The sequence below is a fragment of the Aspergillus fumigatus genome, chromosome 7, assembly GCF_000002655.1.
Source record: "Aspergillus fumigatus Af293 chromosome 7, whole genome shotgun sequence".
Lineage (NCBI taxonomy): Eukaryota > Fungi > Ascomycota > Eurotiomycetes > Eurotiales > Aspergillaceae > Aspergillus > Aspergillus fumigatus.
The window spans coordinates 701940-724821 of NC_007200.1; the positions used below are offsets into that span (position 1 = coordinate 701940).

Sequence of the window (22882 nt, forward strand, 5' to 3'; positions counted from 1 at the left end):
ATGCCTTTCTATCCGACTTAACTGAAGGTCGGGTCGAGATATTTGCTATCTTTGGTCTATATTAAATTTCCCATCACTATGGTTGGATCCATTGTCCTTCTCCAACCCTGGAAGAGGGCGGTTTCCCATGCTGTTCGGCCGAGGACTTATCAGTACCGATACTTCAGGACAACTGCTCGAATCTCAGCCAATGATAAACCGCAGTCCTTCAAGAATCAGCTGTATGAGAGTACGCAGCAGCGGTTGAGGCGGGAGCGCGCTGAGCAGGAACGGTTTTCTCAGTATCAGACTCAGTCACCAGGTGGTCGCTATGCGGCTTTGACGTTCGGTATGCGATCCGCTCAGGGATACGTGCCATGGGTACTTTAGCTCATCTTCTTTCTTCGATATGGCTCTAATTCTCGTCTTAATAGCATTGGTTTTCTTCTCTACTGGTGCATATTATCTAGGATCATTGAAGCCCGCTAGTCTCCCAACGTCGTCAACCACCACCCTCTTCGAAATCGAGCCGCCGCTCCACAATATCTCGCCGGCAAATTTACAGGCCGCTTGGGCAGACTTCGTTGAGATTCTTGGAAAGGAGAATGTATCCACGGAACATGGTGACCTCGATGTACATTCCGGTTCTGATTGGTCGTCGTACACTCTCAAAAAAGATGAAAGGCCTTTCCTTGTTCTCTATCCATCAACCACCGAGGAGGTTTCCCGAATTATGAAAGTCTGCCATCAACGCGTCATTCCTGTGACACCCTACTCCGGTGGTACCAGTCTGGAGGGCCATTTTGCTCCCACGAGAGGAGGCGTGTGTATCGATTTCCGCCGCATGAATCGCATCTTGGAGCTCCACAAAAAGGACCTTGATGTTGTGGTCCAGCCTGCAGTTGGGTGGGAAGACCTTAATGAGGAATTGTCTAAAGATGGCCTCTTTTTTCCGCCTGACCCGGGTCCCGGTGCTATGATTGGCGGTATGGTCGGCACTGGCTGCTCGGGGACCAATGCTTACAGATACGGCACAATGCGAGAATGGGTTCTTTCTTTGACCGTTGTCCTTGCAGATGGGACTGTTATCAAAACAAGGCAACGTCCGCGGAAATCGAGCGCCGGCTATGACCTCACCAGGCTGTTCATTGGAAGCGAAGGAACTCTTGGGCTTGTGACGGAGGCTACATTGAAGCTGACTGTCAAGCCCAAGAGTCAAAGTGTTGCTGTTGCTAGTTTCCCCTCAATCCACAACGCCGCAGAGTGTGTGACCCGCGTGGTGGAAGAAGGTATCCCAGTTGCGGGGGTGGAGATCCTTGATGACGTCCAAATGAAATGCATCAACGATAGTCGGACAACTCGTCGACAGTGGAAGGAGTCACCTACTCTCTTCTTCAAATTCACAGGGACCCCTGTGGGGGTCAAAGAACAAATTGAGCTTGTTCGGAAAATCGTCTCTAGTAGTGCAGGGCAATCTTTCGAATTCGCTCGAGGGGAAGATGAAATGAAAGAACTTTGGAGTGCTCGGAAAGAGGCGCTCTGGAGTGTGATGTCCATGAGGCGAGGCCCCGAGGACCGCGTTTGGACAACTGATGTGGCAGTGCCGATGAGCAAGCTGCCCGACATAATCGAGGCAACGAAGCAGGATATGACAGAAAGCGGATTGTTAGCCGGAATTTGCGGCCATGTTGGGGATGGCAATTTTCACGGTACTACCCCTGCTTTTTTCCATCATTAAGTAAAAGTACAAACTAATATCTTCCCAATCTTCTTAGCAATTATCCTGTTCAATGAGGATGAAAAGAAAATTGCGGAAGGTGTTGTGCACCGAATGGTCAAGCGAGCAGTTGAAATGGAAGGCACAGTCACTGGCGAACACGGGGTTGGCCTCATCAAGCGGGACTATCTTCAGCATGAGGTTGGGGAAACCACGGTGGACACTATGCGGCGGGTAAGTTATGAGTCTAGCTGTATGACTGCTTTTGATCCCGACGTTGACTCTATGCAGATAAAAATGGCGCTGGATCCCCTTCGTTTACTTAATTGCGACAAAGTTGTTCGAGTAGAACAACCGACGACAGTGGAACTAAAGAAGTGGTGAACAGTGGCATTTACAACAGCAGTACTAAGTAGGTCGTTCATATAGCTTGAACAAGCCAAAGGAAGGAAGAGCGATAGGTAAAGATGGTGTGCAATCCCGACGTTTTCGATACTAGCGATTAGATTGACTGATCACGTCGCTAATATCCGTAACCCCTTGAATCCTCTTCGTAGCGTCTTCCGTACCCATGGCGTGGCTGGGCGTACTCACTGCTGTCGTTGTCCTCGTCTCCACGGTACTCTACTCGAGTGTGATATTCTTCAACTTCTTCGTATGCTCCTTGCCGGCCCTCGTACCGCGGCTGATATTCCCTGCGCAGACGTGGTCAGTGATACATCCAAAGTAGAAAGGTCAACGTCGGCCAAAGTCCCCTGACGTATGTTTCACTAACCTCTCTGGTCTGCTGTGTTCATAGGGCCCAGTCTGTTCAGTGTCATATGTAGAACGGCCGCTGTCATAATCGTACCTGGAATTCGTATAGTCTATCCTATCATCGTCTGCACGTTCATAACCCGCCTGTGTCTTTTGGGACCACAGACTTTCACTACCGTCATAGTCTGGTCGATCGCGACCGTACTCTACAACTCTCCGATTCTCAACGGAAAGATATCTCTCAGAAGTCTCGTAGCTTTCGAGGTCTGAACGGCGATCAAGGTTCGCGTGCGCATCCTCGTAATTTTGTCGACCACCTCGAGGACCATGCCTTTGGCAATCTTGGGACCATTCCCGTCGCTCATGATCATTCTCTCCTTCCCCACGGGAGTAGCTCGAGGTGTTTTCGTATGTCGGATCATCAACGTCTCTTGAGCGGCCTTCATTCCATCCCTGTCGAGACTCCCTTTCGTACCTGCTTTCCCCGGAATAACGAACCTCGCCGTCAGCCTCTGTTTTGAATCCGCTCTGGCCCCCATACTGTCGGCGAGATTGTCCAGGGAGCCCATCCTCCTGGAAATCAGTCTCGCGTCTTTCATTATCAGACCGACGAGAGCTGGAATCGCTTAGTAGAATTGATCCAACCCCACTCACAAGACCTCCAACTAAGCTTCCGAGGGCTCCACCGCCCGCAGCCTCAGCCGCAATCTTACCAAGACCGCTCGTGCTCGGCTTATAACTCTCCCCTGGGCTAGTTTTAGCCTTATGGAGTGTTAAAGGCTTACCGCATCCATGTCCTGAATCATGCACTCCTTCTTTGTGATTCTTGCCCTCACGAACACCCTCACGAGAGAGCTGTTCTCGAAGACTCTCCCGTTCCGCCTCATCTTTTTTGCCCCACCATTCCTCGACAGTGTCGAACATGATTTGGCGTATATCAGATGCTCCATCCTCGCCATATTGACGTAAAGCCGGATGATGGAAGACGCCGGTGATGATTCGGTCTAGTACCCTGTCCACATCAATGTTTTCGTCATCCCAGCACTCCATCAGCTGAGGTACTGTCCACTTGACTACTCGGGAGGCAATCTGGCCGGCCGGTTCGTTCAGGACGTTCGAGAAATGATCTTTAGAGAGCATTGAGTGGGTGGGGTTTGAGGAATCATCATCATTGAATACAACGTGCTGCTGTGCCCGGCTACTTTCAATGACTTCGGAGGAGCCGGTTTGAAGCTCGACCTTGACCTGCCGGATGATGGGAAGTATATAGGGCGCAAGAATGGAAAAGACAAAGATGTTGATCTGCTCCTGAAACTGTTCAATCAGCTCCGGCAAGACTGGAATCTCTTCAATGGCGCGATTGATGGACTTGATAAGCTCATCATGCCACTCAAGAACAGGGTAAATCTGCTGATGCACATTGTCCAAGTAGCGCGTCCACTCCTCAGGCTCACGGGGACTGATCTCTTGATTTTGCTGCTTGGCGTTTTGAGACTTGGCTTTGAACTCGTCCATTTTGTTGGCTTGATCATCGCTGTTTCCAATTAGTCCCTCGGGGATCTTGTTGAGCAAGTCCTGTATGAGGCTCTCGGTCGGAGTTCCACTTTGCGACTCATTGATGACCCCTTCAAGAGACTGGACTTCTGATTGAATCGTCTTGTCCGACAGCTCACCCAGTACTGAGTGAAAAAAGTCCACGCCTCCAAAAGTGCCAGTGACAATGGGATAGATGTAATCCTGAGCACCGTCAACTTTGACTTTGGTGTTACGACCCACGTGGGGGAAGACCGTTGATTCTCCCAATTCAATAAGGCTCAGTTCAGTGTAATTGGAATGTGCTGCATAGTCTTCCAAGCAATGGAGGCCAGTACCAAGCAAACGAAGAGCCTCATGGAGCTCATCATCATTACGTGATCTTGCATACCGCCGTCCCAGCTCAACCGAACGCTTAAAGACTCTGCGGACCAGGCCCGCAGAGGTCCCGATGCTGAGATCTTCACTAGCGATATAGTTTTTCAGGCCTAGATCCAATGGATTGAGAGGTCAGCCGGGCTAAGTTTTCAGTTGCAAAGGGGTTCCCACCCGTCCTGGGATCGACCGACAGTTCGCGCTCCTCGTCAACGGGGCCTCTCAATCGACGGTCATACCGGCGCGCGTCCTCCCCTTCGGCATAACCGAGAGGATTATCGATATGCTCAGTAGGGTCATAGCAACCTAGGCGTTCAGTGGTCACCTCAAACTCTTTGGTTCCGTAGCTGCGGACGTTTCTTCAGCAAGTGATCACTGCGGCAATGCCTGCAAATATTGACGACTTACCCAAAACTAAGGAATCCCAAAACCCATATAAGTATGCGAATAGCTTCGGCACTGACATATTTCAGGGTGCCGACATCCACAGCCTGGCTATAATCGCGAAGCCAATTTCCAAAATATACGCGCTGCACATCGAGCTTGCCAAATTTACGGCCACCAGCTGCACGGGCCAAGAACAAGGTTAACAACGTATCTTCAATATCGCCATGGCGCCAATTTTGACCCTCGACTTGCGAAATTGATGCGATATTGCCAGCACCGAAGGCGTGGGCTTTCTCCGATAGCAATAACAGGAGCAGAATGGAGAGGGTCAGGCTCTGGACGCTTGACCCCATGGCTGATGAATCCCTCTTGGATAGAAACTAGGAAGCGCCAGAGTTCGGGATTTTGAATAACGCTTATGAGCGAATATGCAAAGAAAAACCTGCTACTATCAGAACTCCTTTGTGATAAGATATTCCCCTAGGGTAAGGGTTAGAGAAATACTGACTATATCGAACAGGGCCTGCTGTGTACCTGCTCAAGGAGGGGGAGAGGAATAGAATGAGTACCCCGCCATAGGTTTTAATTCAGGCTGTGGGCGAGATTGACAATAACAAGGAGTGGAGTTATTGATATTTAGTCAGAATCAAGGAGCCCTATCACCATTCGAGTCCCCAATTGGCCTCTTGGCGGTATACAATGATAGGAGAGGCCGTCAGACGTCATGCTCATTGTCTCAGTGCTCAACCTCTTGGCAGCACCCACACAGGTTAATAAATACCAACAAAAAGGCTAACAGCGGGTCTCAAAGCAAAATCATGAACTGTTATTGGTTACTAATCGTATTGAGTACTTAGGACCTAGCAATACTCCGTATTTATGGTAAGCCTAGGTAGTAATAATAACAATGATAAATAATAACAATAATAAGGTACTAGTAGCGTCTTGTGGAGAGGTGGTGAACTGATGATGATACACTCTGCACTCCGTATAAACTTCTGCACTGGGATGAAGGCTCCAAGGAGGTTATTATGTAAGATAAGGTACTTATCACCTTAAAGTAAAGGTACATGGGTACCGAGTACTATTGGAGAATCTTACTGTAGACTATCCATAGTAAAGGCCATCCGCACCCGGCGCCAAACAAGACCGTACCTTACACTACCCAGATGCGGAGTATCCCGTGCGTACCTGTGGTACCTACAGGTACCATAAAGGTACCTGATTCATCCCTGAAACACCCCAGCCACTGAGGAGTAAACAGTTTACAGATACTTGATGACCCGTTACACCTCACGGATCACAGCCCAGTAGTCATAGTTGGTGGCGAAATGAGCTTGTGAGTTTCGTTCCAGCTGCTGAAGAGATATTTTATAACGTAATCGGTAAGCGAGCGGATCACGCAACCGAGCGGATCACCAAACGTGTTTTGACTTCTATTTCAAAAGCTGCAGTGCTCAGCCAGCCACTATGCCACCAAAAGCGCGTATAAACTCAAAAAATTTAGTTGAGCAGGAGGGAAGGGTCCTACTTGCAGTATCAGCTTTGAAAAATAAGGAAATTCTCAATATTCGTGAAGCTGCGCGTGTCTATAATGTGCCTTATACTACCCTCCAGCGGCGCCTAAAGGGGCATACTTTTCGAGCTGAATTACGCGCAAATGGCCATAAAATGACTCAGAATGAAGAGGATTCACTTATTAGATGGATTCTATCTATGGATCAACGTGGAGCGGCTCCCCGACCGTCCCATGTATGAGAAATGGCGAATATCCTGCTTGCGCAGCGTGGTTCAACTCCTACCCAGACTGTTGGAGAGAAATGGGTATATAACTTCATTAATCGGCATGATGAGATCAAAACCCGATTCTCTAGGCGCTATAACCACCAGCGTGCTAAATGTGAAGACCCAAAGATTATCCTGGAATGGTTCAATCGTGTCCAGATCACAATAATGCAGCATGGGATTACACTGGAAGATATCTACAACTTTGATGAAACTGGCTTTGCAATGGGCTTAGTAGCTACTGCTAAGGTAGTTACAAGAGCTGAGATGCTTAGTCGGCCCTTCCTTATCCAGCCAGGGAACCGCGAATGGGTTACCTCTATAGAGTGTATTAACTCTACTGGCTGGGTGCTTCCACCATGCATTATCTTCAAGGGAAAGGTCCTTATTGAGGGCTGGTATCAAGATACAGCCTTACCAGCAGACTGGCGGATCGAGGTCAGTGAGAATGGATGGACGACTGATCAGATTAGATTACGATGGCTTCAAAAAGTCTTTATTCCTGCTACTACCAGTCGTATAACTGGTAGATATCGACTATTAATTCTTGATGGCCATGGGAGCCATCTAACACCACAGTTTGATCAAATCTGCACTGAGAATGATATCATTCCAATCTGCATGCCTGCACATTCATCACATCTCCTCCAGCCTCTAGATGTTGGCTGTTTCTCTCCTCTTAAGCGTGCGTATGGCCGCTTGATTGAGGATAAGATGCGGCTTGGTTTCAACCATATTGACAAGTTTGATTTCCTTGAGGCCTATCCACAAGCTTGTACGGCAATCTTTTCAGCAGATAATATTAAAAGTGGCTTTTCAGCAACTGGATTAATACCACTGAATCCAGATCGGGTGCTCAGTCAGCTTAATATCCAGCTTAGAACACCTACACCACCAGGCAGCCGATCAACTAATTCTGTCCCAAAAACACCTTACAATCTCAAGCAGCTGAAGAAGCAGGAAACTACACTTAAGAAGCTACTTAGGGAGCGTACATACAGCCCTCCTACCCCTACAAAGGCTGTGCTAGGTCAGATTATCAAGGGGTGTGAGATGGCAATGAATAACGCTGCCCTTCTTGCAAAGGAAAATCATGATCTACGTGCTGCACATGAAAAGCACCTTTAAAAGCAGAAGCGATCTAGGCGGCAGATAGAAACTGCAGTGGGATTATCTATCCAGGAAGGGCAGGAGATCATTCAACGCAGGGATCAGGCTGCTGAAGCTATCCCAACTATCCCTCCAGAGCAGGTAGTAGATACAGAACAACGCCCTCAACGGGCACCCCCACGCTGCAGTGACTGCCATATTCTAGGCCATAGGCGATTGCAATGTCCGCAGCGCAAGAATAACTAGATTTAGTAATAAAATCATGTTTTAGGGGTTCAAAATAGCCTCCAATTTCGGCCGCGGCCAAATTCTATGGTATGGTGATCCGCTCGGTTGCGTGATCCGCTCGCTTACCGATTACGTTAATTTATGTTTGATTATTCATCCTGTTTTCCGTCATCTGGCTAGTAAGGCACACACCAAACTCGAGCAGAATCCACAAGGAATAAGGTATCATTCACCTTGGTAATGATCATCATTCAGGGTGTCATCATGGAAGACTATGCTCCATGCATAGGTACTCCGTACCTTCACTGCGATATCTGCAAAGAAGCTGAAGTGCCAGCCTACCTACAGTAGTAAATAGCTTACGACTTATGAGATACAGTACTCCACACTAGGTACCAGGAAGGGGATACATTATTATACCTGATATCCAGCTGTACTGTACGGAGCGCTTGATACGAGTATTGTAGGTAGGTATCTACCTACATGGTTTCCCAACCTTGTCCGGGAAACCACTCCTCCGTCTTTCCGGTATATCCACAGTGTGTCCTGACCTCCTAACCATGTGCCTTCTTGTCCTGTGGCTGAACAGTACCCAAATTGCGTGCATATCATTAACTACATATTGACTTTGTGTCCCAGCACCTCCTCATTATTCAATCTGACCACAGACTTTGGGTCTGCATCTCTTGTTTTCAGCTTCACTGATTCTGATTGATGCTAGTGGTCTGGGCCGGCCGATACCACATAGTCTTACCCCGCTACTCTCTTGATTCAACTCTGGTAAATATCTGATAATAGATACAACGAGCTTCAAATACCGGCCCTTTAGCAACGGCTCTCACTTGCCCTACTTGCACTTACCTTGCTATTCAGTGTGCTCTAAGACGGCCATGAATTCCTTAGCCTAGCATTGAGCATATATTGTCTCATGCTGTCCAAGGAGACTTGCGTCAGAGCGCTCTCGTGGAATAGGAAAGGCGTTTTATCTGACCTCCCCTTTGTTTGGCACAAACGAAAGTCAATTTGCTACAAATAATCTTAATTGATTTGGTTCTCTTTGCCTTCAAATTCTTTCGTGCATGTTTGGACAGCGCATTTGGAAGTTAGGGTCCTGTCACTTCGCCATGATACTACATTGCCAGTCCAATCTTCGGCCCAACTGAGCGATCCTCAAGAATCCCTCCTTATCATCTGATACATGAAGGATTCCAAATTCACACATCTTGTCCCAGAGGTGATACTCAGTCACATCGACAATCCGAATAATCACCCAAGCATTGTGTCCTTCCTTGATTGAAGGTCCAAAGTCATGCCCTTACTCGCAAAGGCAACTTGCAATCCCCTATCAACAATGTCGATTGATCTCCCAAGGTCATCTCTTGAGGAAGAAGGGCTCAAAATAACTACGAATTCTCGGAGAGGAGACTGTCGCGGCGAGTCTCATACTACAACTGGTGCCAAGAGGAGTGTTTCATTGCATACCCAGTCTATCAGCGGAACACCATGTTTCTCTACGGCGAGCAGCCCAGGCATGGACAATTCCGACTTGCGTTGCGTTCAATCTGCGCGCCAATTGCCTAGTGCCCATACACCACAATTAAGTCAGTCCTGTCAAACACCTCTCGTGGAAGAGGAGGGGTTTGAAGGGCGAGTCTCGACTGAGCCAGGGCGGTCCACTCGGACAGAATGCGATCCACTTCGATCTTCCCTTCGTGGATTTCCTACACAGACAGCGCGACATTCGTTGCAGATGCATGATAGTTCGTTCACAAGGATGCCTAGTGTATCACAAACGAACCTGATCGGACGAACATCCTTTGGCTATTCACGAGACAACAGCAGCTCCCTTGAAGCAGCGTCACCAGTCTCAAGATCATCTTTAGATTTCGTGTTCCGATCGAAGACACGGACGAGCATGGATCCTATGTCTCGTGCTGCCACAATTCAAGCAGCACGTCAAGCGTTTGAGGAAAAAGAAGCAGCCAAAGCACGCAAGCTTGAAGAACAGCAACTGAGGGCTGAAGAGAAACAAATGAAACGAAAGGGAAAACAAGACTGGCGCACATCATTTAAAATTGCAAACAAACAAGGGCCCAAGAATGGGCTATCTGAGAAGTCGATTGCCACTGAAGAGCTAGATTCTCCCACGGATGTGCCACAGCGCAAGTCGAATCCAAGCTCTTGGAGATCAGGTTCCAAGACGACCTGGATGCTGTTTTTAACATGGTTACGGACTAGGATCTTCAAGATACGCAGGAAATTCCAAAGTTTTGGCTGATGTTATCTAATGTCCCGAACATAGCAGACCCTGATATGGGATTCGGTTTGAGAGAGCTGGCCTTGATAGAACCCGTTTTCGTACCCACGTTCGAGGATCACCCACTTGGTTGGGCCGTTTGTACGATTTCAAATGATCATATGAGACTCTCAGGAGTTGGAAATTACCCAAATGCTTCATCTTGCTGCCTGCCATGTGTCGTATTTTCCATGTACAAATATCAGTAAGTAGCGGTCTCTTCATAAGGTATGAAGGTGGCCAATCACGTGAGCGGCACCATAAAATTGCGCAGAAGCAGTCTCTGCGTAGCCAAACTTTCCGATTATTCTACGGCGTGCCAGATAGCTCAACATACTACCATACTACGGTCTGCAGGAGCGACAACAGGCGCCTTTTCTTTTGTCCCATCGGCTCCCGTTATCACTCTTCCTCATATCAGATCCGCTTCCTGGGACGCACCTCCACTGGGGGGAGCGTCTCACCGAAACTCTCGTCATGGTATACGACTGGGAGGGCAAGAGAGAAATATGCTATCAGATGTACATCAAAGATAAGAAGGCGCTGGAGGAGATTATGGAATACATGCGAAATGTATATCAATTCTCACCCAGGTATGCACAAAGTCCAGTGCGCTTCGTCTCCCATTCTTGACAACGCAAGATTCGATTACGTTTCTCATTCACATTTGGCTAAGACATCGTAACAGTAAGCGCGCCTTTCAGACTCAGTTTAAACGATGGGGCTTTCCTTCCAAACAGAACCCGGCCCACAAAAATGCAGAGCTTGTCGCTCGCATCAAACAACTCTGGGAGCGGAATACAAGCCAACGGGACATGCTGCGTGTCTTGAATGAAGAAGGCTTTGAAATTAAAGAAAGAGAATTGATGCGAGTACGTGCGAAGAATCGCTGGCTACTCCGTGTTCCCAATGGAATGAAGTCGCAAGCAGCTATCCGACCATCTATGCAGCTACCAGAAGACGAGGGACTACTGGCACTCCAACAGGAAGTTTACAAGTCTACAGAACCTTACTACGACCCTCAGAATGTTCCTGCCGATTCATCGGTCATGCAGCCTCCATCGCCTAGCTTATCGGTTGATGTACTCGCGAAGCGTCAAGAGAGACTTGAACGCTTGAAAGCGGAGAGTGCTGAACGTTGGGCTTCCAGGAAGCGGCGTCGGCGCACCAGGGAATGGGCTGGGCTACCAGCCGACCCGCCTGGGCCACCTCGCTTTCCTTCTGAGACCACAATCGATGAGAGTAAGAAATACCTGAGCCTAGACAATTCTAGTTACCGTCAAATAAGAGATCAGTTTCAAAGGATATGTGAAGAGGCAGGGTTCATCAAGAAAACTGTTGCTGGACCTGAAAGATGGCAGGAAGCAAAAAACAGACTAATACAAGAGTCTGAACATCTTCAGCGGGTATTCTGGGAAGATCCCAATCGGCTGGATGCCAAATCCCTCGCTCTTGATGTCGTTTGTACAGATGTCACTAAACGGATGAGGACATTAGAAAGGCGAATGACAATCGCGGAAGCTAAAAACGCCCTTGGGATCAATCCCGAAGAAAGCCGCCAAATTCGAAACGCATTTTACAATACGCTAAAAGCGGCTCATTTTACCAGCAAGTTGGAGGCTGGTGACGAGCATTGGAAGCAACTGAAGGAAATTTGGATTCGAGACTCTGAGTTGCTGCAACGCATCCTTGCCCCTGGCTCGGCGGATCCAGAGCATGCTACAAAACTGAAAGCTCTCGAAGTGCTCTGCCGCGATGTAATGAAGCGACTTCGTGATGACCAAACCAAACGAGATCCCTCTCGGAAGAAGTCTATTACTCGCACCAATATCTCAAGTCCAGATGCTCCCGGCACAAATGACAATAGCACATTCAGCAGCATTACTAATGGAATCAGCACGCTTGCGTCGCAAGCTCTCGCCAGCGCCCCGATGACGTCAGGCGACTTAAGTGACATGCAAATAGATCCCTCGCTTCTGCAAGCGGCAAATGATACCTCGTTTGCCTCAGCAACTCATGATACGGGGAATCCTTTTGGATACGTTGACCCTATTCTAGATTCAACTTCGCTGCAAGTGCCGATCTATGTGCGAATCTATCCTCCAGACCAGGTTCACGAGGAGACTAAGACTATCGTTGACAAACTAGCAACAAAATCCGTCACCGAGTTACGCCAGCTAGTTGTTTCAAGGTATCCTGGTTCTATCGTTACCAAGATACAGGGAATCGATCAGGATGAGCATGGAAACGAAGTCACTTTCAACATCCATGACGATAATGAACTCGACGCTTATTTAACGCATGTACATAGGCGGAGAGCATACATTGTCTGTCGCCTAGCTTAGGTCCTAAAAGGCATCCACATGGGTATCCAATGCGCAAAAAAGCGATGGATGGGTCGATCGACTGTTTGGCTTGAACTTGGTGATATTTGTTACGCGATTGTGCCCTGCTTCATCCTGCCTCGATGGTCTGTATTGATTGACCTTATGCTATCTTGCTTATGGTAGGAAACTCCCCCTAGAAATTAATTTGCTTTCAAACATGTGGTCGAGTGACGTCAATTGAGATGACCCCAGGGGTTTGCGTAATGAGATCAAGTCGGAGCCTGGATGAAATGTCCGATCTGTCTCCGATGTATGTGCACAAAGGACTAATGACTGTTGATATATGCGATGCGCCTATGCAGGCAACCAAAGGAAAATCATAAAGACACCTCACAGTCAATAATGGCAACAAGGACAGCAAATAGAACGAAAAATTTTTCTGTGTTGTATGAACAGATAAGGTACATTGATTCTGGTCTGCCCACTCAAGTTGTAAGATTTTGCACCAGATTTTTGAAAAGAACACTAGTGGGAGGCAACACAAATGGAGGAGTATCAGTAAAGACCCCGGGTAGCCCAAATGGCTGCGGGGCTGAAGAGCTTCCGTTGACTGGAAGAGGCTGAAGATTATCATGCCTACTCATGGCGCGAGAACGTGTTCCAAATAAGCCCCCAAGCCCGTAATTGCAAGAGATCCCGTCCTTGGATTGCGGTACTGACTGGGGAGCTTTATCAGAACAACTGAGGCGTAGGACATTGGCCCTGGCATCAACGACGATGTAATCCCCAGTGAGTGGATCTGAAAGTAGGGATACCGGACAATGCTTCAAAGACTGTCGAGTAAGCAGGGACAAGGTCTGCACATCATAGACTCGTATATCGAACAGAGATCCGGACGACCTTCTTGTTCCAGCCAGATGTCGGGGGACTCTTGAGGCAACTGCACAGGTTTGCGACTTTGAGCTCACGGCCAGAAGTTGATCGTCACACGGAGTGTTATCCTGAATGCCTGATGAATTGATCGTTCTGACTATGTCGCCAACTGTGTCCCAAATATGTGTCGAATGCAGGGATAGGATAACAAGATAGCGTCCCAAGAACTTGGATACACATGGACGACCCGAGTAAACCCCTATCCTACTGTGATGAATTCTGCAATTTTGCGTATCCACCAGGATGACGAGGCCGTAGTCCGGACTGGACCTGGTTTGCACGCAAACAGCAAGCACCGACCCGTCCTCGGAAAAGCCTATACAAGCTGCATTTGCGGGCTCAGTTCCGCCACCAATAAATGCGCATTTTAGGTCGATAGTACCTCGACATTTCCAGGTCTGATATCGGTTTTCTGAACGTTCCGTTGCCGATCCCAGGCATGGCCTGTTACTCGCGCACCAGAAGCGGAGCACGGCATCACAGCCCACTGTTGCAAACTCATGACTGTATGGTCTGGACGCGAGGTCGAGAATAGGCACCGAAACGCTGTTGAAGGAGTGAGGGCTGTTAATACGTGTAGTTAACTCCCACGTATTGGACACTTCATCCCATCTCCAGAACTTGAGGTATGTTTCCCGATGAAGTGTATGGCTGCCTGACGAAGCACTAGTCGAGTCAAGAGCCCTGATATCTTCAGGGCGCGGTATCCAGTCATCGATCGTCGCCATCCACTTTCCATCCTGACATATGCCAAGGTGACTGACGTTGGGAGTAACAATTTCGGTCCCCTCTGGACTGATCCTCAAAGTCGTGGCATTGGTCCGCGCAAGAGCTTGTCTGGAAATTTGAGAGTTGGTGCGGATATCGTATGTCTGTAGCATGCACGAACTCGTTGTAGAATGATAATTCCGTGCGGATTGACGCGAAGCTGGTACCGCCACAAGAAGCCGATCATGGAATTGTGGGTGCAATACAGCTGCAGGGGGTTGAAGTGCGACACGCGACTCTGGCATAGCTGCATCGGCAGGCTTGTTAACTTGATGGCAAAGTTGCAGTCCAGTGATAGTAACATAAGGTTGCAGCTCTGTCGCTGACAGCACCATAATACAGTTGTCAGCAAGCTTCACGATGTAAGCTTTCCCAGTTGTAGAAACGACTAGATTGCAAATAGGTGAAGAAAGATGAGGTAAAAACTGCTTGCGACCGGTGTCTAACTGCCACAATACCATGACTGACTCATCTCCGCCTGAGATTATGTAGTTACCTGAATCCTGTTAACGGGGCTGCCTCCTTACTCGTACTGGATAGGGTAGGTACATACCATCCTTTGACCAACGGACTGCATTGACGGGACCTCTATGCCAATGCAGCCGTCGAGGAGCCAAGCCCTTGCTATCGTCCGAGCCAATACCACCTGTAGGGAAAAGAGCAAGAAAATCAGGATAAATTAAAATTGAGCCACCAGATTCTCCCAAAACAAGGTCCATGGTATCTAGGTTATTGTCCTGTGAGCCCTGGGGTGTTGTTCGATTTCGTGCTCCGCTCTCTCGAACATCAACGCAAGTGACACGGACAGGGAGGACGACCTCCCTCCAGGCGTACTGCATAGTTGACGGGTCTGGCGTGTTAAATTCCCTGGCGCCAAGCAGAAGACGCTGACCGGCCCACGCGACTATCGCTTGTCCCTGTTTGAAAACCCTGAAATTGTCTATTCGTTGGGTCGTTTCAAAGACAACAATGTCGCGTGGTATTCCACCATTAAATAAGGTGACTGTAAATTGTCTCTTTCCATCCTTGCGCCCTCGCAAAGAAAAGAGAAGCTCATACCTAAGTTCCCCGACCTCAGAGGGGCATAATTCAGCATGGAGGGTCTCTCGGGCCAAATCCCAAGAAGCGATTTGATCTCCAGAAAGCCAATTCCACTTGCTCACACAACCAGTTGAAGTGATAATATATAGATGTTGCGGGTTTTCTGAGCAGATATTGTAACCAACGACTTTTTGTCCATCCTTCAAATGTAACGTACGGGACCGGTAAGAGGTCCCAATCGAATGAACATGAATTGCTGTTTCAGTCCCGACAAGAAGATAACTACAACAAATCACTTAGCGCTCATCGCTATACTAATCATTCTTCGCATCAAGTCTTGTGGTAACTCACTCTTCATTCGAGGTGATAATCGGGTCGAGGTTGCTATACTGCCCACCGACTGGACTTGAGAGACACCAATTTTGCCGTGAGAATTTCGTCTGCTGATCACGAGCATGCGCAGAAGTATCTTGTGTGGAAGTGGCATACTGAGTGTTATTCTCAATCGCCTGTCCTTTAGCGGCTAGTCGTACGTCTTCAGTAACATCAAGTGCGCCCTTGGAAAATCGACGACGCTTGGTTCTATCCTTCTCGGCATCGCTAGTTCTGGATCTTTTTGTATGTCCTGGCGCAAGACTCGAGCCTGACATTGTAGGAGAGATTAGGCAAGGTGAGGTCCGGCGGATCAAATTCAAAACGATGCAGCTTAGTTCAGACTGCTACAATGACCTCAGAGATGCCGTGAGGTAGTTCGATAAACAAAGAGTCATGGTACTCTTGTAGGCATGCTTTTTCATTCAGTTCTTTTTTTCTCTTTTGAAACCCTTTTGGTCCCACCAAGATCTTCCCGATTTTGAGGCTAGTATACATAAGGTTAGTTGATTCCTAAAACAGTAATTATGTGGGGAAGCGATGCAAAATTATACGTCCGCATTTCCAGAGTAATGCCTTTCAGATATTCGTTTATTCTTTGTTCAGTCTCTGCAAGTATCATAACTGGATCCATTAAGCAACATCATTTTTGTTCTACATTGTGTGTCCTGTATTGACCTTATATCCTCTGCATCTTCTTGATCTTCTCAAAAAGCTCATTAGCATACAATTTGACCCCAATGATTATCCCTGTTCGGTGCTTTTCTTGTGGCAAGGTAAATTTGATCCTTTTTTAAAAGCTGCTTGCTGTTGCTCATAGATTCTAACCAGGTTGTCGGTGATCTTTGGGAACGTTATTTACAGCTACTTGATGATGGTATTCCGGATGGGTAAGTTTGACCCTCCAGTCACCCAATTTTTCCTTCGAGTTTTATTGTTTTGCTGATACCTTCTGTAAAGCGATGCTATGGATCAGCTTGGTTGCAAGAGGTACTGTTGCCGCAGAATGATCATGACACACGTCGATCTCATTGAAAAGCTTCTTCGGTGAGTATATATGATCCTGACTTCGCACGCAGCTATGCTTATATTCTCCTAATAGGTACAATCCTGCTGAAAGAGATCGGGCAAAATCTCAAATATGATGTTTTCTGTCTTCCGGCTGTGGGATTTATTGTGCCTACATACCCCCAATATATCCAATTCGCTCTCCCTGGCCAACTTGACAGAACGACCGGGTTATGCCCATTGTGCAAGACCTTTCCCACAGTGCAGAGCCTTGCTAGTCCCGTTTCTGCAGCAGTACCGACTTTCCATCATGCCTCTCGATTACCATGAGGGCCACGCCTACTTCTGAGTTTGAACTGACAGTATCCGAAAGGCCAAGGTATAGGAGTAGTAAAGTGGAACCTTTTTCCCCGTCTGCGGGGCATTGATCACATTTCCTCATCTCTGTGGTTCTGCTCTACTTTTCCTGTCGATCATGTGGATAATGTGGATTTAAAGAGCTCAACATCTCAGATCAGACTTATTTGAGTCGCTTTCATACTTTCATGCTGTCAGCCTTGAGACGTATGATTAATCTCGGGCGATTTATCATATTCTCTTCGGTCGAGGTGCTTTTTGGATACTGGGTCGATTTATTTTGACCGCGAAATGAGGATGACTCGAGCTCTGAACAGTGATTTGCATATGCAATAGTTGAGCTTATCTAGGAGAACATCAGAATGCCCGGGGCACTCTGTTGCAGCTATGCAATTTGACCTATCTATACTTTGATTGCAGCCAACTTTACAACCTGGTGTAAGTATGAATTATTTGCCACTACTTTCAACCTTGGCCTACGAATGAGAATGCTGCCGTGCATCAGCTTTAAGCTTCTCTATATCATGCACGTGACTGCTGTTGACATCACTATATTCGGGCGTTTTTGGGGTTTTGCATTCTATGGATACCGCAAGGGAGGAAGAGGTAGCAAAGCCCCTTGCTCCTATTGCTTGTAGCTGACATATATGTACTCACAACACTGGAATCCTTGCACCTGGATTGAAACCGGCAATTATAGTAAGTTTGTGGGAATTATTTGCTAACGTATGGCCCTGCTGCATATGTCCACTAAGTACTCCGTATACATCAGCATTCGAACCAATGACAATGGAATTCACTATAAATTCTTCATTTCTAGATGTCACAACATCCCTTATCAAAGAAGGTCACTGTTATCTCTCAGTAACTGAGAAGAGTATCCAGGCTGACCTGGGTGCAGCCCGTTATACTTTGAGTGCTTTATATGCTTAACCACCTACCTTGCTTTTTATCAGGTATTCGCTATTAAAGGAGGTAGGTATGCTCCACGTGTGCAAAAATTCATCTTAAAAGAGACATAGGTATACTGCTCTTATACAATGCCATGATATCACAGTTTGCTCAACGGGGAATTACTGCGCTCGTGAGTGACCATTAAAAAGCCAACAGCCAAATTTCAACACACTTTGGCCTGGGACTCTATAGAACAATTATCTAGTGGATGCCCATCTGCTTCGTGCAAGCGGGGAGATTGTTCACACAGCACAGCCTGTCCAAGATCAAACGTACTTATTATCAGAAGCTAAGCCAAAAATGGCCATACCATGTTCTTTCGTGTTGTAGTTGAAAGAGGAGCGCTAACTGGGCTGAGGTTGACCCGTACAAGGTGGCACTCTATTATAGCCGATTTGCAGGTTCAGAAAATCCTAGACACAAGCCCAGCGACTTCTTTACTATGTAAGGACCTGGGCTGATTTCCGTCGGATGATCTTGTATTTGCTAACAGAGCAGGTCCATTGATGATCGCCCTGCCAAACATGGACTTGAGACCATGGATATCTTGGACTCTTCACTAACAATTCCTTCACGCGACCAGACGGACGATGTTGACACTGGCATCTACGACTCAGAAAGACCGCTTACATCTAAAATCACTAAACCAGAGCAGCGAATATCTCACATCAACCAGACCGAACTCAGGGTGAGCATTATCTATACTCGAAAGAGTTGATAGTCGTCATTGACCTTCATCAAAATATAGGTACAAATAAGACAGACTTCTCTCGCCGCTCTCGGCCCACGAGCGAACGATGATGATGCTCCACAGTCTGTGATACATGCACCTCCTGGCTTTCGCCAATTTGTAAGGATCATGTTAGACGATCTGTGGGTCGTACTTAGTTGCTAAAGCTGCGTCTGTCTAGAAGTTTGGCACATGTGACGACTCCGACAGCTTGACCAACCCAGTTATGGCATCATCGCACAGCAACTTGGCCGAGATAGCACCATCGATGGTTCGAGACGGCGAGTCAGGAAATGTGCTTTATCGCTCTCCATCCACAGGCTAACAGCGACTGACTTCGTTATAGAAGCACTCTATATCACCTTCTCCTTTAACTACTTCTATTGAACCTGCGAAAGATTGGTCAGAGCGAGCTACTCCTCGAGCACAAACAAGGCAGGATTTCGAAAACATTGACCTCCTGTCTCAGCCGAGCGTTCTCACTGATGAAATCTCGGCTCCTAAGCAACATACACCTAAGGACTCTACCTTTTGTGAGCCGAGCATTCTTGTGCATCAGAATATACCTCCAGTTCAAACTACAGGTGTCTCTACCATATTAGACGGGGGATCAAGCACACTCGAAGCCGCCGTTCGGCATCTTTTTGACGGTGAAGCTGAGATCAAAGCCCTCAAAACAGCGCTCGCGGAATGCTGGAATCTCTGTAATACATTGGCCAGGCTGAGTTGTATCCAACGCGGGCGTACTGTGGACAACCCTGGCACTGGTCTCGTCGAAGAAAATGCATGGACATCATGCTGGAAGCTGTGTCAGGAGTTATATGAGAGTCAGCAAGATGAGTATGTGTCGCCGGTCAAGCCGACGTTAGACCTGTGCCGTGAATTCTGCCAAACTTTATTTGAAATACGCATCCGTGACAACGAAATTGCAGATTCAGTGCTTCGGGTCAGTTTCGAATTAAACAATCATCTTTACAACACGCATGATCGGCATCTACCAGACGCTTTTAGGGAAAGGACGCTAGACTTCTATATCACCCTGTGTCATCGTCTCATGAAACAGAGGACCCGTGTCTCAAAGACCGACTCGCTTTTGAAGGCTTCATGGTCTTTGGCGGAGATGCTGTTCACAATCCGCCAAGGTAAAAGGGAAGGGAGGCCGATAAACGAAGAAATGCTCGGCTCCGCTGTGCAAGCTTGCTGGGAACTCTGTGATCTTTTTCGCGAGGGATGGACCCAACGTAGCTTGCGTTACTCTGATCGTGGAACGCCACGACCAAGTCAGGCCACCTTCGCCCATAGCATGCAGCAGGCCGGCCAACAGGAAATCGCTGCTACAGATGAACAGCTGCGCCACCGAGGCAATCCTGAAACTCCTACGACCATTTTCGATGAGACCACCACTATTTCACCGGATGACGCCCCAGTTCAGAACATTTTTCTCCTGCGAAAAGATGCCGATCAAGTTGTGCGGGCAGGGTGGTCCTCAAACTTGTCAACAGTCTCGGATATCAGCCAAGGTTCTGGGCAAACATCTTCGACAAATACTATAAGAACGTCGCCTAACGATACGACCCTGGCATGTATACAAGCTTTATTGACCAAGGCCGCGGTCGACAGCGGATTTCAGCCCGAGAAATCACAGAGCCTATCAAGCTTTGTAAAGACGCTTTCATCAGACGCGTTTGGATCGGCACCGTGGCAAATTTCACTTCTGAGGAGTTATAAGAGTCTTCTGGCACATGACCCAATATTCCGCAATATTGACTTGCTATCGCATTCGAACGCAGCGGATATAGCAAAGGCTGTCCAAGTGACGACACACGGCAGTCAATATATTTGGCTGCGGGATCTCTATCGCCTAGTGTTTGGTGTCCATGTAGATGATGTCGCTAGTCGTCAAGGGATCGCACTTCAGGCATAATGCATCTCTTGGCGAGAGATATCATTGGGATTTTACTTAATGGATACTGCCACTCTGGCTCGATACGCTCGATCTCAGCCACCATTATAAAATTGTATATTGGTTGCCGATTACGTCGATTCTATGTTTAGAAGTCCGGCTCAATCTACAGGAATAAGTACGGTAAAACCTTATCCGGGCGGGGTTTCTCTTTTATTCTTCCCCATAATATGACTCAAGTGACTATCTTACTCGAGGATTGGCTTCTTATACTCTGTTCATTTGGACCCACGGGCCGATGGGCTTGTGAGAACACTTCTGATCGATCACAGCGAGAAAGGGTGTATACTTGCCTCTTTATGATCTGTAGTATCAAGTGTTCTAGCAATTATTCTCAGTACAGTTTCATGAAACTCACCGTTACCCATATAACCATTCTTCTCCCAGCTTTATCATTCATCTGAAGTCCCATCCATCCATTTTACCTACCCTCCTGGTTTTGATTTTAAGAAAACAACATTATATTGGTCATATTGATCCCACTCAAACAAATCTCAAGGTTGACATTTTTGTCACACGCGCAACGCGGCGCATTATCATGCGAATCACAGCAGTAATCACAAGCCATCGCATCCCACAAATGTCATAGGGGGCCAGAAACAACTGGTACCCGATTGATCTTTTTAGGAAATAATGTGTCTGGTAAACTTGGCGGTATCAGGTGTCAAAAACACGCCATAGTTCTAAGGAATGAATAAGCACAAGCAAGCCTAAGAAAGTTAAGGAACTTAAAAGCAACTTTGTTACCCCGGGCTTGTAGCTTAGTATAGGTTAGAAAAGATTACCATAGTTATTAGGTGTCAGAGGGACACAACATGATTTAGAGAAAGGTCACTGTGGTCCAGCAGAAACTCACTCAACATTAATCTATATTCAACCTTAATATGTGCTAAAAATATTTTGTTATAAATTACTACTATACTAATCTGTAATCTCTAACAAACTTTATATATATATAATATAAGCTTAGTATATAGCTAATGAAAATTAATATTCTCTAATCACTAAGCTAATATTAAACTTTAATTTTATATAGTATTAAATATTAGTATATTTATACTTCACTAAGATTTTATTTGTTTTAATATTAATAAAAATATAGATATTAGATTCTCTATTTGATATTTTATTTAGGTATAGTTCTGTTAAGTAGTTTATATATTATAATAATAAAGTATATATATATATAGATATAAACTAGTCTGAAATTTCCTGTCATACGGTCATACCCTGGGATCTGTCTCTGCTGTTCTCTGCTAGTCACTACTTTAGGAGTAGTAATATAGTCCCTAGACTATATCTAATACTTACTAGAGACCTACTAACTAGGTAGCCTAATAGTATATGTGAATATTGTCATTGTCAAGGTACTGGATCATAGGTAAACAGAAATAGGTTAATAAGGTAGTTAATACTCAGACTAGCTATAGTAATCTATATCTATCTATTCTAGTTACAGGGTAGACTAGTATAGGCAGGCTCTATAGACAGGATATAGCTCTAAGACCTTTTAATAGGTTACTAAATTATATAGTAAAGATATTCCTAGAGTTATATAATTCCTTCTTAGTAATATTAACTCCTATCTATAGCAGCACTATAATAGTACTCCCCTTCTTAGGGTTAAGCTTTATTAAAATTATCTACTAGTTTAGGTTTACTTAGGTAGTAGTAGTAGAAGTTAGCTATAATCTCTTATATATTCCTTAGGTAATAGGTAGATTCCTTAGTAGGGTTATTATAGCCTAGCTATTTAATAATATACTTTAGATAGGGGCCCTATTAGCCCTAGTATTCCTAGTAGGAATCTAAGATATTCTTAATAATCTATTCTTCTAAGTTATTAACTTCTACTAGTAGTAGTAGTGGTTATCTTTATCTAAGAATAGGGTCTTTAGTAATAGGGTATAGTAAGCTAATATTAAATATAAGGTGAATCTTTATAGAAGCTAGTAGATCTAGCTTATAAGTATATAGGCTAATAATCTTCTTAATATAGAATAGCCTTAAATATTTCTAGTTAAGCTTTTTCTAGGGGCGCAGGGTCCTAATATTTTAGATATCTAACTAAACTAGTTATTCTATATAGTAATAGTAGGCAGATCTCTAGTAATAATTTATCTATTTCTTATAATAAGCCTAGGCAATGCAGATCTAGGCATAGATATAGTTAATAATATCTTATATTTTTCTTATAAAGGCCTTAGTATCTCTAGTAATAAGGTAATTTATAGGCTAGATAGGCTTAAACCCTATATATAGG

The 22882-nt window shown here is 46.2% G+C and overlaps 8 protein-coding genes across 8 annotated transcripts; 6 read left to right on the plus strand and 2 right to left on the minus strand.

The window, feature by feature from the left end:
- Positions 1 to 78: 78 nt before the first annotated feature.
- On the plus strand, positions 79 to 2080 carry AFUA_7G02560 (FAD-binding oxidoreductase; the record flags this gene model as incomplete). Its single annotated transcript, XM_741583.1, has 4 exons — positions 79 to 328; positions 414 to 1688; positions 1755 to 1930; positions 1988 to 2080. The coding sequence occupies 4 exons, from the start codon at positions 79 to 81 to the stop codon at positions 2078 to 2080; spliced, it is 1794 nt and encodes a 597-aa protein (XP_746676.1).
- A 139-nt stretch (positions 2081 to 2219) lies between these two features.
- On the minus strand, positions 2220 to 5339 carry AFUA_7G02570 (Het-C domain-containing protein; the record flags this gene model as incomplete). The annotated part of the gene is made up of 5 exons (XM_077805163.1): positions 5256 to 5339; positions 4769 to 5189; positions 4535 to 4707; positions 2472 to 4473; positions 2220 to 2391 (listed from the first exon to the last, which is right to left on the minus strand). Exons 2-5 carry the CDS (start codon positions 5098 to 5100, stop codon positions 2220 to 2222), a joined length of 2679 nt encoding a protein of 892 aa, XP_077661292.1. The 5' UTR covers positions 5101 to 5189; positions 5256 to 5339.
- A 1169-nt stretch (positions 5340 to 6508) lies between these two features.
- AFUA_7G02580 (uncharacterized protein) lies at positions 6509 to 7660 on the plus strand (the record flags this gene model as incomplete). The annotated part of the gene is made up of 1 exon (XM_077805164.1): positions 6509 to 7660. One exon carries the CDS (start codon positions 6509 to 6511, stop codon positions 7658 to 7660), a length of 1152 nt encoding a protein of 383 aa, XP_077661293.1.
- Positions 7661 to 9785: 2125 nt separating this feature from the next.
- AFUA_7G02590 (uncharacterized protein) lies at positions 9786 to 10148 on the plus strand (the record flags this gene model as incomplete). Its single annotated transcript, XM_741580.1, has 1 exon — positions 9786 to 10148. The coding sequence occupies one exon, from the start codon at positions 9786 to 9788 to the stop codon at positions 10146 to 10148; it is 363 nt and encodes a 120-aa protein (XP_746673.1).
- A 495-nt stretch (positions 10149 to 10643) lies between these two features.
- Positions 10644 to 12511, plus strand: AFUA_7G02600 (Clr5 domain-containing protein; the record flags this gene model as incomplete). Its single annotated transcript, XM_741579.1, has 2 exons — positions 10644 to 10759; positions 10855 to 12511. 2 exons carry the CDS (start codon positions 10644 to 10646, stop codon positions 12509 to 12511), a joined length of 1773 nt encoding a protein of 590 aa, XP_746672.1.
- A 1114-nt stretch (positions 12512 to 13625) lies between these two features.
- AFUA_7G02610 (WD repeat protein) lies at positions 13626 to 15885 on the minus strand (the record flags this gene model as incomplete). Its single annotated transcript, XM_741578.1, has 5 exons — positions 13626 to 13696; positions 13809 to 14690; positions 14748 to 15398; positions 15551 to 15675; positions 15725 to 15885. 5 exons carry the CDS (start codon positions 15883 to 15885, stop codon positions 13626 to 13628), a joined length of 1890 nt encoding a protein of 629 aa, XP_746671.1.
- Positions 15886 to 16347: 462 nt separating this feature from the next.
- On the plus strand, positions 16348 to 16964 carry AFUA_7G02620 (DNA-directed RNA polymerase core subunit RPB10; the record flags this gene model as incomplete). Its single annotated transcript, XM_741577.1, has 5 exons — positions 16348 to 16383; positions 16439 to 16497; positions 16568 to 16654; positions 16687 to 16909; positions 16947 to 16964. The coding sequence occupies 5 exons, from the start codon at positions 16348 to 16350 to the stop codon at positions 16962 to 16964; spliced, it is 423 nt and encodes a 140-aa protein (XP_746670.1).
- Positions 16965 to 17950: 986 nt separating this feature from the next.
- AFUA_7G02630 (uncharacterized protein) lies at positions 17951 to 21254 on the plus strand. The gene is made up of 5 exons (XM_077805165.1): positions 17951 to 18370; positions 18425 to 18614; positions 18675 to 18776; positions 18838 to 18951; positions 19003 to 21254. Coding segments are annotated over exons 1-5 (1986 nt in total). The 5' UTR covers positions 17951 to 18368; the 3' UTR covers positions 20581 to 21254.
- Positions 21255 to 22882: the final 1628 nt, after the last annotated feature.

Coding starts and splice junctions, on each gene's coding strand:
- AFUA_7G02630 (XM_077805165.1), top strand. Junction 18,777..18,837: donor CTCCTGGCTTTCGCCAATTT/GTAAGGATCATG, acceptor GCGTCTGTCTAG/AAGTTTGGCACATGTGACGA. Junction 18,952..19,002: donor GAGACGGCGAGTCAGGAAAT/GTGCTTTATCGC, acceptor ACTTCGTTATAG/AAGCACTCTATATCACCTTC.